General features: G+C 36.3%; 1 protein-coding gene across 2 annotated transcripts in view; it reads right to left on the minus strand.

Annotated features, from left to right (window-relative positions):
* LOC145242001 (protocadherin beta-15-like) overlaps positions 1–17,904 on the minus strand; it is a 263,875-nt gene that overhangs the window by 68,110 nt on the left and 177,861 nt on the right. For both annotated transcript variants that reach the window (XM_080104889.1, XM_080104888.1), the window contains exon 2: positions 6,100–8,582. In XM_080104889.1, coding sequence (XP_079961015.1) covers positions 6,100–8,520 — 2,421 coding nt within the window. In that variant the 5' untranslated portion in view covers positions 8,521–8,582. The remainder of the gene's footprint in view (positions 1–6,099; positions 8,583–17,904) is intronic.

A 17,904-nucleotide genomic window follows, 5' to 3' on the forward strand; every position in this document is an offset into this window, starting at 1 on the left:
ATATTATTTTATTATAAAACAAGAAGTCTGTCCATATGGTGTCGTATTTCGCTTCATACTTAGTAACTTCCGTTCCATATTTAGCTAACCCGAGGTCACGCCCGGCGTCTTAATTTTGTGTACTGATTTTTTTTTTTATCCAAAAACTGAATCAAGGTAGTTTAGCAATTTTAAACTTTCTGTCCATTAGCATAGTAAGTATTCCGATGGTCGGTTTGATACCTCAAGTCTTGAAGCAACATAAATATGTTGCCCTTATTTACCTGCCTCTCCATGAGGGCAGAGTTGGACACCGTCGGTTTTTACTGCGTGAAAATCTAGCTTCCCAAAAATGGACACTTTGGGCTGGAGAAAAGTGATAATAAAAATTGCTTCAGTCTCAAAAAAATTATCCTTCACTGAGCAAACAGAGAAAATTTGAAGCGTGGTATCAAAAACAGATACTACACATTGATTTAAATTTTATTATTACAGTATAATTGGGTCGTTAAATTATTAGATTATCGCTTCATTCACACACACATTTATTTATGATTAGCGAGGGGGAAGGACTTGCCTGGTCGTAAAATATGCTTAAATATTTATTGATTTATGCAAATTCCGGATTTGTTATTACAGAGCAAATTCTTTATTTAATATTATATTGTTTCTATTATACAGTGCTGATTTCGAAAGTAAAAAAAAAAAAAAAATAGGTGCCATCAGCTTGACTCAAAACCAAAACATTTAGCGCTTCAGCTGCATTCCCTACCGTTTGAGCTATCAACAATTAGACAAAAAAGATTTAAAATTAAACCACTTCAAGTTATGAATGAATTTACGCATGCGCAAAAGTAATAAAAAGTATGTCGGCAAGTTGAAATAAACATTTTGCATTTCAACTTGTCGAGATATTTCTGTACGCGTTATTCATCCAAACAAAGATTTTACTCATTATAATGTATGATTAGTCTTTCGTGTTAATTTCAGTTTAGTATTATTTTTGTAATGTTTACTACTGCCATTTTTATCTGTAAAAGTGTGTTTTCTGCATCAATAAAACAGTAGATGTATGTATACGCGTGTGACTGTAACTATTTAACCGATAAACGCTTAAAATAGTATAAGGGTTTATCGGTTAAATATTTACAGACACACATAATACAAAATATTTACAGACACACATAATACGAAATATTTACAGACACACATAATACGAAATATTTACAGACACACATAATACGAAATATTTACAGACACACATAATACGAAATATTTACAGACACACATAATACGAAATATTTACAGACACACATAATACGAAATATTTACAGACACACATAATACGAAATATTTACAGACACACATAATACGAAATATTTACAGACACACATAATACAAAATATTTACAGACACACATAATACGAAATATTTACAGACACACATTATACGAAATATTTACAGACACACATAATACGAAATATTTACAGACACACATAATACAAAATATTTACAGACACACATAATACGAAATATTTACAGACACACATAATACGAAATATTTACAGACACACATAATACAAAATATTTACAGACACACATAATACGAAATATTTACAGACACACATTATACGAAATATTTACAGACACACATAATACGAAATATTTACAGACACACATAATACGAAATATTTACAGACACACATAATACGAAATATTTACAGACACACATAATACGAAATATTTGCAGACACACATAATACAAAATATTTGCAGACACACATAATACGAAATATTTACAGACACACATAATACAAAATATTTGCAGACACACATAATACGAAATATTTACAGACACACATAATACGAAATATTTACAGACACACATAATACGAAATATTTGCAGACACACATAATACAAAATATTTGCAGACACACATAATACGAAATATTTACAGACACACATAATACAAAATATTTGCAGACACACATAATACGAAATATTTACAGACACACATAATACAAAATATTTGCAGACACACATAATACGAAATATTTACAGACACACATAATACGAAATATTTACAGACACACATAATACGAAATATTTACAGACACACATAATACGAAATATTTACAGACACACATTATACGAAATATTTACAGGCACACATAATACGAAATATTTGCAGACACACATAATACGAAATATTTGCAGACACACATAATACGAAATATTTACAGACACACATAATGCGAAACACTAAAATAGTTTAAGCGTTCATCGGTTAAATATTTACAGATAAACATGTATACATACATCTACTGCTTTATTTATGTACAAAACCACTCTTTTATAGATAAAGAATGGCACTAGTAACCTATTTTTATATCCCCCTGTAGTGATATTATGGGTAGAAATATTTAATATAAAATATAGATTTAAAAAAAAAATGATTCTAAATTTTGAAAAATGAAGGAAAACTAAAAAATATCATTTATGGTACCACATCTAAGACAGTAAACGACCAAGTTCTCTCCAATTCTCTCTCCTCTGATCTTGAGCACGTAGTACAATGGGGAAAGGAGTGGCTGGTTACTTTTAATGCATCTAAAACCAAGCTTCTCTCTTTACATCATCAACATTCTAATTCACATTTGTCATCAATTGAAATGAATGGCTCTCGTCTTCAGGAGGCCTCAAGTTTTGACAAGCTTCTGGGCTTGACCATTACTCCTGATCTTAAATGGAACACGTATATCAAATCTGTTGCCAAGGCCGCTGGAAAAATGGTGGGATCTTTCTATCGATCCAGTAGATATCTCACTGCTGATGCTATTCTCTACCTATATAAGAGCCAGGTACGTCCAAGGATGGAATACTGTTGCCACATCTGGGCAGGAGCTGCTAGAAAGGACTTGTCCTGCCTTGATAGAGTTCAAAATAGACTTCGTAGCCTCGTAGGAGATGTCCTTTTCTCCTCCTTGCAACCTCTATCTCACAGAAGAGATGTTGCGAGTTTGTCTCTGATGTATCGTTATTTTCATGGAAAGTGTTCAACTGAGCTTCAATCTATGGTCCCCCCTCGCCAAACTTTCACAAGAAACACTCGTCTAGCTGTAAACACTATCAATAATTTCCCCCACTCTTTATCTGTGCCTAAACCTAAACGTAGATTCCATGAACAAAGCTTCTTTCTTAGAACTGCACGCCTATGGAATTGTCTTCCGTTTTCCTGCTTTCCGGCTGACTACAATATGGTTGTGTTCAAGTCTAAAGTAAATAAGTTCTTGATGAGCCGTTCCATATGTTATTAAATTTACCAAATTTTCATTATTAATGATTACTATATTGACCAATTTCTACTGTACACTCTTTAACCCTTATCCTTGAGTGGCCTCTGGGCCTTGATAATGTGGTGATGCCTTTGTAATAAAAAAAAAAAAAAAAGTCAGGTTTTCAAGAAAAGATCCTGTTAAGATATAATAGGTTGGTGTAAAATTGTCGTTTTTATACATATGGTTGAACATCAAAAAATATATATATATATATATATACTTACATTTACGTTAATTGAAATCAGGCACAAGTGACATACGGACACCCGTCGCGGTCGCTTTGTTCATGACCGACCTAAGGATGGAAACATCAATATAAAGTTCCAAGAAATGGACCGCGGAACTTAGACTTTGTCAAAAAAAATCAATATATAAAAGGCTATATGTTTGTCTGTCTGTCTGTCTGTCTCCATATTTTCAAACTCTATCTCCTCCGAAACTAAAAGTCGCAGAGCGGCGCTAGGGGACTCAAATGATTGACTTTTTGACGGACTGTTCTTTTATGGGTCTTTAACAGGTTAAAATTTGTTTTTAAGGGGTCAAAAATGGTTCAAAATTAAAAAAATCGTTATACATTTTGTATATTCGTCTTAGTTTATTTTTAATTTGTCCATATGCGTGTCATGTTGGTACAGCTTTGAATGCTACTGTTTCGGTTTCAATTTCGATTCTAGCTGATGGCACCCAAATATTTTCTTTTTACTTTTGAAAGCATGACTCTATAATAATATATACAAACGCTGGACAAATTAAAATATCATATTTAAGCGTATTTTACGACCGGGCAAAGCAGAGCAAAGTCGGGTGTCCCCCCCTTCTCCCCACTAGTTTAATATATAAACTATATGTCTTTCTGTCTGTCTTTCTGTCTGTCTGTCTGTCTCCATATTTTCAAACTATCTTCTCCGAAACTAAAATTCGCAGGGTGGCGCTAGGGGCCTTAAATGATTGGATATTTTATGTGCCTTCTTTTATGGGTCTTTTCCCGGTTAAAATAATTTTTAAAGGGATCAAAAATGGATCAAAATTGAAAAAATCCTTATGCATTTTGTGCAATAATCTTATTTTAAATTTTTAATTATTAATTATTAATCAATTGCTATGCGTGTTGGTTCATAGAATTCCAACGTTACCAGTTTTGAATTCTACAGTTTTGAAATCACGAATCTATAATAATATAAACGAAACCTGGACAAATTAAAATATCATATTTAAGCGTATTTTATGACTAGGCAAAACCGTGCAAAAGCATGCACCCCCCCCCCTTCGGCTATATGGCTGTCTGTCTGGCTGTCTCCATATTTTCAAACTCTATCCCTGAAACTAAAATTCGCAGAGCGTTACTATAAACCTCAAATGATTGATTTTTTTTATGAGCGTTCTTTTATGGCTCTATGGCGGAGTTAAATAGTTTTAAGGGTTCAAAAATGGGTCGGAATTGAAAAAAAAAATTATATATTTTGTACATTTATCTTAGTTTATTTTTCATTTTGGATCTCGTTGGTACAGTGGTAACGTCATCAACTTTAATGCAACAGTTTTTCTTTCGGTTTCGATTCTAGCTGATGGCACCCAAATATTTTTTTAAAACTTTTGAAATCATGACTCTATAATAATATATACGAAATCTGGACAAATTAAAATATTATATTTAAGCGTATTTTACGACCGGGCAAAGTCCCCCCCCGATAGTCTAATATAAACAAAGTTTATCTGTTCATCAGACTTAACTGTTTTAGAAATGGAGAATATTGCATTAATAATAAATTGCCAACAAATAAAGCGAGTAAGATGAACGGAAATAGAAAAAATACCATGTTTTTGATTGATAACCTCCCCTGAAAATGGATGGATCCGAAAGTACTAGGGTTAAAAGCGAATATGGCAGATACATCAGCCAGTTCGCGTTTGAAACAAGAAAATAATAAGGAAATTAGAAAGAATCAAGACAAAAGTATGCAGACATAAATTGTTTGTCGTATTTAACAAAAAAATGTTCAAAATAAAGTATTTTGTATATATATATATATATATATATATATATATATATATATATATATATATATATATATAATCTACGTTCACGTGTTTCACTGCTCTTCAGCTTATCAGCGTGGCTTGACTATATTAATATATTTATGCACACACATATACATACATACATATATATATAGTTAATAAAACATGTTAAAAAAACTTTGAAAAAGAGTTAAAAACATATTTAATCTGAAAAGGAAACACTTGATAAGTGGATAGTCCTTAATATATATATATATATATATATATATATATATATATATATATATATATATATATATATATATATATATACATAAAGTATGTAAGTACATACAAGTATTTATAAGGAAATGAATATAAATTCTGTAAATTAGACATTACCACAATTTGTCATTTGACAATGGATATACAAACTTAAAGGTACAGTCGAATAATAAATTTGTTGTGATTTATAATTTACAGAGTTTATAGGTATTAATGTTCTATCTTTAATGTGGTTAGCATTGTCTTATAAATATATATATATATTCGCATATATATATATATATATATATATATATTCGCATGTATATATATATTCGTATATATATATATATATATATATATATACATATATATATATATATATATATATATATATATATATATATATATATATATATATATATATATATATGCGAATGGTTTCCATACTATTTTAACTTATTTTTAAAGACAAAATATATGAAAGAAAAATGTTGAAGCCACGGATCCAACACTTACCTGACCTGTGCCATCCGTTACTTGTCTGCAATGCTGGTTTATCCACTGATGTCCATGTTTATTTATGTCCGTTATTGATCCTTTAAGTGCACTGCAAGACATTTCACTCGAATGGGGTTCGATACGACTTCCTGTTAGTTGGGGGCTCCTTGTATGACCGTGATCTGTCGTCATGCCAACTGGCATGCTCCCCCTCGCAGTCAAGTGCTGCTTATCTGTCCCACACTTCCCAACCATGTGACCCCCTCGGCCACCCAACGAATTCCTCTGGTCAGTGCAACGGAGGATACACAAGGTGATGAAAATCACTGATGAGACGGAAATTGTCACGGCCACCATCACTATGATGATGGTCAGGTTGAGGTCAATCATGTCATCCGTGTCCATATGTAAGTGATTGACAACCTCAAACGTTTGATTGCTTACGGTCAGGGTCAGAAACAGGGTGGTCGTAGCCGACATAACCGGCGTACCGCTGTCCTTGACCATAAACCCCAGCTCGTATGCACCAGCGTCCATTTGGCTGACTCTCCGACTGAACGTTAGCAGGCCCGTGTATCTGTTGATCATGAAGAGTTCTTTCTCGTTACCCGATGTCAGATCAAACTTGAGAAAGGCATTTTCCCGGCTGTCTCTGTCTGATGCCTTCACGAGGGTGATGTTGTTTTTATGATGGGGGTAGTGAACGATATCCATCGAGAAAGGGTTGACGCTGGGGAAGGTGAAATATGGGGCATTGTCATTTCGGTCACGAACCTCGACTGTAACATTGACAGTGTTATTTAATGGCGGTATACCATTGTCTTTCACGAAAACCTGAAACTTATACATATCCTGAAATTCGTGATCAAGCGATTCCGTGGTTACGATTAGACCTTCGTCTGAGATTTGAAATGGCAGGATCTGGTTGTTATGTGAAAGCAGCGAGTAGGTCAGCTTTCCCCTGGGTCCTAGATCGGGGTCAGTGGCAGGGATGGAGCCGATCGGGAACTCGGGTTCCTGGTTCTCATGAACGACAAAGCTGAATGATTCGCGAGAAAACTGAGGTTGGACGTCGTTTACATCGACGACTTGGACGGAGATTTTGCTTTCACTGTGCAATGGAGGGGAGCCCTTGTCCTGGCAAATAATAGTTACTTCGTAGTGATCTTTTGTTTCTCTGTTTACTGAATTCTTTATGGAGATTTTATACTTTTTAATTCCTAAGTTTTGCAGCTGAAACTTTTCGTGGTGGAGAATGCAGTTGACCTCGCCGTTCTGTCCAGCATCGTGGTCGGTGACCTTCATGAAAGCTATAAAACTACCCACTTTGATGTCTTCAGGAATAGTAACCGTGTTTCCTGACGAGGCCGAAATGAAGTTGATGTCAATGGTTGGAGCGGTGTTCTGCTGGTTTATTACCTTAACAAGAACCATGGCGATAGAACTGAGCGGCGGCTCGCCTCCGTCTGTTGCTTCCACGTACAATTTATAATTAGTTTTTTGACCAGGCGAAAATTTTTTACGAAGATAAATCTCCCCTGTTTCTCTGTTGATTTCAAAATGGTTCTTCGCCACATTTGACGTGTCAGGACTGAAGTGATATGTCACTTTACCGTTTTGGCCAGCATCCATGTCTTTTGCAGACAAAATAACCAGGGGGATCGTTCCGTAGTTCTCATTTTTTACAGAAATGTTGTACATATTCTGCGCGAATGTTGGCGTATTGTCGTTTTCATCTTTAACTAGTATGTGCACATCAAGGATGCTTTGCTTTGGGGGCGAACCCCGGTCCTCGGCGATCACTTGTACGATATAAGAATCTTTCACTTCTCTGTCGAGTCTCTCTTCTAACCGTATCGCAAGTTTGGCTTTTCCATTCACTCTATTCGTAATAGACAACGTGAATGGCTCGAAGTTATTCTCGTTTAACTGGTAGTTTATCTGAGAATTTAATGCACCGACGTCTTTATCGATGGCGTTTGGAATTGAGAGTTTCGTACCTTTTCCATCTCTCTCGGAAAACTCTATGGTGACCTTCTTGTCTGGGAATTCTGGTGGATGGTCATTCACGTCCCGGATGATGATTTTTATTTCAAGGACCCTAAGAAACATTGCCTTCTTGACGGCTACGTCAACCATCTTGAAGCACTCCTCGTTTCGTTCGCACATTGTGTCGGCGTCTAGGGCCTGAGTGGTGTACAGTTTGCCGTTCTTCTTAGATACGCGAAAGAACTGCTGGCTATCCCGGGTACCTTGCTGGAGTTGGCTGAAGGTGATGAGTACGTGGTCCTTAGGAGAGACACTGTCCATGACGTGCGAGTCATCAGCAATGTCCCCCACTAATGTACCCGGATTCTTCCCCTCATCCACGTAATAGGTCAGGTCCACACCAATGCATGAATCCAGAGTCAAGAAAAGCAGAAAAACCAACATCGACATTTTCGGTGACCAAAAAAAGCAAAGTTCGACTCGCAAACGATCACTTTGGTAATTGAAAGTATCTGAAAGAAAAAAGAAAGGAAAGAATTAAAATCGATGAAAAACTTTTGTTGAACAAAAGAGCAGATATTCATCTTTAGAATTTTTTTACATACTAATAATGTGGATTGTTTGGACTACTCTTATCGAAAGTATTATTCTCATTACGTTTTAGCTGATGGAACCACCGACCTATTTCAGGTGTTTCTTGCTGGGCTCTGTCATAAATAGTAGATCAGAATACTAGTAATAAACACACGCACACACACACATGTATATATACACGCACACATATATATATACACACACATATATATACACACACACACACACACATATATATATACATGCACACACACATATATATATATACACACACATATATATATACACACATATATATATACACACACACACATAAATATATGTGGAGCTTATATAGGTAGCCTTATATATATATATATATATATATATATATATATATATATATATATATATATATATATATAAGGCAAACTATATAGTTGGTTGTTTTTGTTTTACGGCATATCAATCTTTTTCAGGTTATTTAATGCCGAATCTGGTGATTTTTTTTAATAGAATATATTTGTTTTTTGCAAGTCAGTTTCTATTTAACCCATAGTTGGGACCCTAACAGGTACTACTACTCCGGGTCAGAGTGGACCTGGGAGCAATGGCAATTAAAGGGTGGCTCCACACTCCCCAGAGCCCGCAAGCTGGGGCCTCACAATCGGATATAGTTTAAGGTCATATCCAGGACCCCCATTGAGGGACTTTTACCCTCTGCAGGGGGAGCAATCGGCGTATTCTAATGCCCCACCGACAGGGCCAGACTACCTATATAAGCTCCATTGAAATTTGTTGAGCTTTATATTATCCGATAATCTCCTCTAATAGAATTGAATTTACTCTCTTCTTCTAACTATCCAAGTTATATATGAGGCTATATGTCTGTTGGTGTGTCTGTTTGTCTCCATATTTTCAAACCCTATCTCCTCCGAAACTAAAAGTCACAGAGCGACGCTAGGGGTCTCAAATGATTGGATTTTTATGAAACGTTCTTTTATGGGTCTTTAGCCGATTAAAATAGTTTTTAAGCGATTAAAGATGGGAAAAAATTATTAAAATCGTTATATATTTTGTAGATTAATCTTAGTTTATTTTTAATTTGTAATTTTTATTCTGTTCATATCCGTGTCAAGTTGGTACAGTGGTAACTTCACCAGCTTTGAATGCTTACAGTTTGCTTTCGGTTTCGATTCTAGCTGATGTCACCAAATATTTGTTTTTACTTTTCAAATCACGACTCAATGATAATATATACGAAATCTGGACAAATCAAAATATTTAAACGTATTTTACGCCCAAGCAAAGCCGGGTGCCCTCCCCCGCTAGTATTATATATATATATATATATATATATATATATATATATATATATATATATATATATATATAATACTAGCGGAGGAGAGGCGCTAGTATTATAGATAGATATATATACATATATATATATTATACTAGCATTTCATCCCGGCGTTGCCCGGGTGTTTGGAGGTGTATGCTGAGCAAAAAAAAAAAGAGTAAATTTTTTTTTAATTTGACCCCTATTATGACCCCTTAAAATTTATAGTTTCGGGCTCAAATCACTTTATTAAATTAGATCCAGGTTCAAGGAACCTAAATCTAAAATTTCAAGTGTCTAGACCCAAAATTGTCGGAGGAGTTTGGTAGAGTTCTTAAAGGTCAAATCGTTGAAATTTGACCCCTTAACAGCCAAATTTCTGGCTGACACCCGTCACATCGATTTTTCCAAATCTCAGTACCCGGTATTTCAAATTTCGAGTCTATAGACTAAAAATTGACAGAGTTATTGCGTAGGGAAATGTACACAGACAGACAGACAGACAGACAGACACGTTCACTTTTATAGATATAATAGATATATAAATATATATAAATTTGTATATATATATATGAATATATGCATATAAATATATATATTTATATATATATATATATATATATATATATATGATACTAGTATTATATATGATACTAGTATTATATATTGTATATATATATATGATACGAGTATTATATATATATATATATATATATATATATATATATATATATACTAGCAAATGTACCCGTCGTTGACTGGGCTCAAAAACAGCCTACAGAAAATGGACTCTGATTTATGAAAGTATGATAGCTTATGAAAACGAAGGGTTGTAATGAGATAGCTTCAATTTGGGGGTATCAAAACCAAAGCAAAATATGATGAAAGTAAAAATAAAATAGATAAACCCCATAATTTATTATACCATACCTGTTCACACTGAAACATTTATCACAATATTCTGTGGATCTATATTAAAGAACCTTGTTAAACTTTGTGACATATTTCCATTCTATGGAAGTCAGGCGCGAACGAATACCCCATAATTTTATTATACCATATTTCTTCCAACTGAAACATAATTATCAAAGTATACTTACGCAGATAGATATAAAAAGTCTTTATTAAAGTTTGTGCCTATTTCCATTCTATGGAGGCGAGGCGCGAACGCAGACCCCACAATTTTATTATACCATCCTTATTTAAGTTAAAACATACTTATCAAAGTATTATTATGTACATCTATATAAAAAACACTTGTAAACGCTTTTTTTTAATTTTTCAATTTATTATTTCCATACTTTGTGGACCAGGCGCGAACGCAGACCGCACAATTTTAATGAACCACTGTTCTGTCAGATCAAACATACCCATTTCTGTGTCTCGATGCATCTTCTATCATTATATGTAATCAGTTTTTATAAATAGTCAACACACACACACATGCGCACACGCACACGCGCACACACACACAGGCATTCAGCTTTATATTATAGATATATATGTATATATAATACCAGCGGAGGAGGGGGCGCTAGTATTATATATATATATATATGTATGTATATATATATATATATATTACATGGAGGTCACAGATTATCAAGGCCCAGAGGCCACTCATGGATAAGGGTTATTGCGTGTACAGTAATCAATGAGATAGTATTGTAGTAATCATTAGTATTGGAGATTTGATAGAGTGTCTTACTTAAAGGGGCGATTTGTCAGGAATTTGTTTACGTTGGACTTGAAGACATCCAAGTTGTAGTCAGGTGGGAAACAGGCAAACGGAAAAGAGTTCCACAGTCGTGCACTTCTGAGAAAGAAGCTCTGCTCATGGAATCTGCGTTTGGATTTAGGCACAGATAAAAGTGGGGAAAATTATTGACAGTAGTTTCAGCCAGACGGGTGTTTCTCATGAAAGATTGGCGAGGGGGAACGAGAGATTGGAGCTCAAACGAGCACTTTCCATGGAAATAACGATAAAACAAATACAGGTTCGCAACGTCTCTTCTGTGGGAGAGAGGCTGCAGAGAAGAGAAAAGGGCACCCCCCCACTAAGCCACGAAGTCTATTTTGTACTCTGTCAAGACAGAATAGGTTGTTTTTAGCAGCTCCTGCCCAGATGTGGCAGCAGTACTCCATCCTTGGACATACTTGGCTTTTATACAGATAGAGAATTGCATCAGTAGTGAGATATCTTCTGGAGCGGTAGAAGGATCCTACCATTTTTCCAGCATCCGTGGCAACAGACCTGATGTACGTGTTCGATTTCAGATCAGGAGTAAAGGTCTAATCCAGACGCTTGTCGAAACATTGAGCCTCTCCTAGACGAGAGCCATCCATTTCAATTGATGCCAGATGGGGATCAGAGCGTTGATGATGTAAAGATAGAAGCTTGGTTTTGGATGCATTAAAAGTGACCAGCCACCTCTTCCCCCACTGTACCACGCGTTCAAGATTAGAGGAGAGAGAATTAGAGAGAACTTTGTCATTTACGGCCTTTGCTGTGTTGCCATAGATGGTCGTGTCATCAGCATAGATATCAACGAATCATTTAAGTATGTGTTTTGGGAGATCATTGATGTAGATCAGGAAGAGAGTTGGGCCCAGGATTGACCCCTGAGAGACTCCAGCATTAATACTGCAGGCCTCTGATTTCTGTCCATCAACCACTACTCTTATGAACCTATCGGAGAGAAATGATTTAAGGATTGAGAAAACATTTCCAGTGATACCGTAGCTGGAAATCTTGTGAAGTAGGCCTTTATGCCATACCTCATCGAAGGCCTTTGATATGTCAAGAGCAATTGCCCTGGAAAGGAAGCCTTTGTCAAGAGATTCACTAATCCTATGAGATATAACCGTTAGCACATCTGCTGTAGATCTTGCAGAGCGGAAACCATATTGCATGTCACTAAGAAGGTTGTTTCTGTTGAGGTGGTTGACTACTTCTTTATTTAATATGGATTCCAACAACTTACTCATGACACACAGAAGACTTATTGGTCTGTACTGAGAGGGAGATGACTTTTCACCTGAATTCTTAAATACAGGGCATACTGATGAGGTTTTTCAGGGTGTTGGAAAGCACTTCTCCTTAAGGCAATGCTTAAACAGTTTTGTAAGTATGGGAGCAAGTTCTGGTTGAAGCTTTTCCAGCACTATAACTGGAATGCCGTCAGGGCCAGTTGCTTTACTGGAATCAAGGTTCTTGATTAACTTGGCGACCTCACGCACAGATATTTGTATGTTGTATAGCGTGTTGTCCATTATAGGAGGAAATACGGGAAGTTGATGACCTTTGTCGCATAGGGTTTAATTAGCTGCAAAGTTTTTAGCAAATAGTCTGGCCTTGTCGGATGCTGACGAGATGACCTCAGGTCCATTGATGATGGTTGGGATAGAACGCATGCTTCTGTTCAAGATCCTGTTTGCTATTTGGAACCAAGCCGCTGCTCAGCTGCTTTGGATTTAACGGACTGTGCATATAGCTCTCTTGCATTTTTTATTACTCTTTTACAGTGGTTGTTTGCGGTCCTGAAAGCAGCTTTAGTCTCAGTGCATCTATTATGTTGGTAGGTATGGAAAAAGTTATTTCTGTGCGTGATGGCAGCAGCATATTCTGGAGAAAACCATGGCTGGCTGTTAGGTCTTTGTGGGAATTTTTTTGATGGTATGAATCGGTCTATGCCTACAATTAACCATTCCGTCAGGTCTGATACTATAGAGGACACATCCTTCTTAAACATGGAATGCAGAGGTAGATCAGTTATGAATGTACGGAAGATATCCCAGTCAGCCATAGAGTATTGATATACAGTACGGTGGAGAGGTACGTCTGAAGCCTTATTACATTTCATTTTTATCTTAACTGCTACAACGGAGTGGTCGGAGGATCCCAGAGAAGATAGAATGGAACATGAACATAGCTCAGGGGAAGTTGTGAGGGAAAAGGTCTAGAAGGCTTGCATACTGACTGGTAGTATCGGCCACACGGGTGGATTCATGAACAATCTGAGTGAGGTCATAGGCAATGGCAAAATCATGATAGAACCTCCCCTCATCATTGGTCTTATTTGAGTGGGTCAGCCATTCCACATTATGGACATTGAAGTCACCGCAACTGTGAATGTTAGCCGAAGGATGAGCAGAGAGGATGTGGTCAATTTTCTTAATACTCTTAAAGATAGTAACCCCACTGTTGTGGGGGCGATAGAGGGCAAATATAAATGCAGTGGTGTAATCTAGTGCAACCTGGAAGCACACATAAGGTAAATTAGGGTCTTCTCTGGAGATATCCCTACCACATGGAAAGCCATCTTTAATGTAGGCACATATTCCATGCCCATGGCGATCTTGGGGGTCAGATTTAGATGTTAAGTTAGAGTATCCTTAATTATGAATTCATCTAAGAAAATGGTTAGCCCTATGTCAGTTTCACTTAGAAAGTATATGTCCGGTTTTGTCTCCTGTAATTGTGCTTCATCCTCTGGAAGGTTGGAATGTAGACCCCTGATGTTGAAGAAGGAGACCTGGTAGTAGGGGTCTATGTTGGAGGATGGGGTTCTAAGTTTATGGGGTGGGTTGAGATTTGTCATGTTGAGGTTTTGGGATTTGTGGAGCAGGTCAATAGACTTAGTTGGAGCAGGACAGCTAGGGAAAGTAAGAGAGAAAAAGACAAGAATTTTTTTTTTTTTGTGTAGCACATGATAAGGTAAAGCTGTAACAATTACCCATTAGTATGACATCCAGAAGTCCTACCAGAAACTACTGTATGGTCCAGAATCTATTCATCAAATGGCAATACAGCAGCCCCGGTACTTTGCACCTGCTGATAGGACAGCCTCCGTAGTGGTTAATCCTAGGTTCGGGTCCCTGACTGTCAGGCGGATAACCAGATGAAATGTTTACCTCCAGCACCATTACTAGTGACATGACCACAAGTATAGACATAGAAAGAGAAATATATATATATATATATATATATATATATATATATATATATATATATATATATAATACTAGTAGGGGAGGGCGCCCAGCTTCACCCGGGCGTAAAATATGCTTAAATTTTTTAATTTGTCCAGATTTCGTATATATTATTATAGAGTCGTGATTTCAAAAGTAAAAAAAAAGTTACAGTAAAGTACTTGCTAAAGTCATCTACATAGTTGAATTTTTTGTTTGTTTCTCCTTTTTAGTTTTTTTTTTTTTTTTTGCAGGGAAGTTTTGTCGTACTGCCAGCGCCTGATATTTCAAAATAGTCACCTATTTGGGAATATCAGTCTCAAGGCTTCTTAATTTCAATAGTCTAACAAGTACAAGAAGGGCAATGGGTTTATGCTGTAGATAAAAAAAAAACATTTCATATAATGTAAATTTCCCTCTTGATCTTTAAACGTGACATAATTTTTCTTTTTTTAAGTTTTTTTTTTATTACATTTTCACCCCAAACAAGGCACATTGCCAATTTGGTGCAGCGGCTACTATCAGGGGCAACAACTACTGGGGTACTATGTAGGGATTTTGGCAGCAAGATGTCGGTTTATGTTGCACTTGAACTTCTGCACGTCAGTACAGTTGGGGAAGCAGGGACCTGGAATGGAATTCGAAAGACTAGCGGTTCTGGGGAAGAAACTACTGGAGTAGAAAGATCTTTTGCATCTAGGGATCTCTACAGTGTGGGGGTGGGATTTAGCAGCCTGTCGGGTTTGTCGAGGGTGTTCATGTCGAGGGGGCACAAGTGCTTGCAGTTCGTCAGAGCATTCACCATTAAATACTTGTAGAACAGGCAGAGGGATGCAACATTTCGTCGATGGGACAGAGGCTGAAGCTTAGATGCCAGTTTAGTGCCTATCAGATTTGCGACTCTCTTTTGAACCTTGTCAAGGACCGAGAGACTAGTAGCAGATGCACCAGCTCAAATATGACAGCAATACTCCATACATGGGCGAATGGTTGCCTTATAGAGGTACAGGATACTTTCGGGTGTTAGTAGTTTTCTAGCACGGTAGAGAGAGCCCACCTTCTTTGCAGCGGCCCTGGCAATGCCTTCAATGTAATTGTTCCAACTCATGTTTCCTGTGAACGTTAGGCCAAGCAGTTTGAAAGATGTACTCTCAGATAAAGAGTCTTTGGCCATTGCTATAGGTGGTAGAGAAGGTTTCTTGTAATTATTGAAGGAAACTAGTTTAGTCTTGGTGGCATTGAACATGACTATCCATTTTTGTCCCCATTCCACTACAGATTGGAGGTCATCCTCTAGTGTTTCTGCCATTTCTTTAGATATGTGTTCATTTGTTTTCCTGTCGTGCCTGTTATAGAGTGTGGTGTCATCAGCATATATACCCATCTCAGAGGCAATTTTGTGGGGGAGGTCATTAATGAATATTAGGAACAGTAGAGGTCCAAGGATAGACCCGTGGGCCACTCCCGCATTTATATCATATTGTTTAGATGTACGACCGTCGAGGATAACCTGGATTTTTCTCTTATCTAAGAAGGATTTAATTATGTTGAGTATTCTACCAGTGATACCGTATGATCTAATTTTCCTGAGGAGACCCTCATGCCATACCCTGTTAAAAGCCTTAGATATATCTAGAGCTATCGCTCTGCCCTCCCCCGCTTTGTCCAGTGAATGGTATATACGTTCAGAGATTACAGTTAGGATGTCTGCTGTGGAACAGGCTTGTCTAAATCCATATTGTTTGTCAGTCAGAAGTTTAGCATCTGTAAGGTGATGGACTAGAGCATTGTTAATTAAGGTCTCAAATATTTTGGCAAAAAGTAGGAGGAGGCTAATGGGGCGATAATTTAATGGGTCAGTTCTTTCGTCAGAATTCTTGAATACTGTCTGGAAAGGAAAGTCAGGTAGGGGGTGGTTGGAAGGGTCCAGTGTGGAGTTTGAGGCAAACTGACTGGCAAGCATGTTAGCCTTCTCGATTGCTGAGCAAACAACCTCTTGATTGTTGGTTAGTGGGGGAATTGCTGATTGCCTATTATTTACTACACTGCTGTAGATTTTCCAGAAGTCATGAGTTCCTAGTTTTTGTGCTTCGATGCGTTTTTTAGTGGTTTCTGTAAATTCTCTCTTAGCTGTCGCTATTTCTTTCTTAACGTTACTTCTAGCTTCTATGTACTTCTGTTTGTTTCTCTGTTATTTACAATTTGAAATAGATAAGATTTAAACTCGCCCACACGTTTTCGTTTTTTGTTATTTACAATTACTTATTATTTTAATTAATATAAACGAAATTAATTTTTTTTTATTATTTAAAAAAAATCAACCATAATGCATCTTGATTTATTATGAAAGTATAAAAAATGGCTTTGCTCGGAGAAATACATTAGTAATTCATACTTTTTTAAAGGATTTTACATTCACATTTGTTTTATTATTTTAATTTTAATAAGTGCAGACGAAATTTTTAAAATCTTTTTTATCTTAAAAAAATGTATTTTGATTTATTATAAAACTAATAAAAAAACATGTCTCTGTCCGCACAAATACGACTAGTAATTCTATAAAATGTCTTAAAAAACAAAATGGCGTTCTTATTGCCGGAGCATGGCTATTAGATTCTATCGTCAGTTGATTAAATGAGGTGAAAATAATGTTTTTCCATTAGCATGCCAGGCTTTATTACCCATATACACACAACTGATATGAAGAGACCATTACTCTCAATTATTTCAAGCATCATTGGCTGCACATAAATCTTATATACGCACACACACACACACACACACACACACACACACACACACACACACACACACAGATTTTCCCGGTTAAGTTCGTGGAAGTAAAAAAAAAAAAAAAAATGGTGGTTCGCCATCTTGTTTCTCTCTTCACTTCATTTAACTAATGATCATTTTCAATTTCAATCTTTTTCTTTCCTCGTTTCGTTATT

This window comes from Euprymna scolopes, chromosome 21 (assembly GCF_053919585.1).
Source record: "Euprymna scolopes isolate OS-2025 chromosome 21, ASM5391958v1, whole genome shotgun sequence".
Lineage (NCBI taxonomy): Eukaryota > Metazoa > Mollusca > Cephalopoda > Sepiida > Sepiolidae > Euprymna > Euprymna scolopes.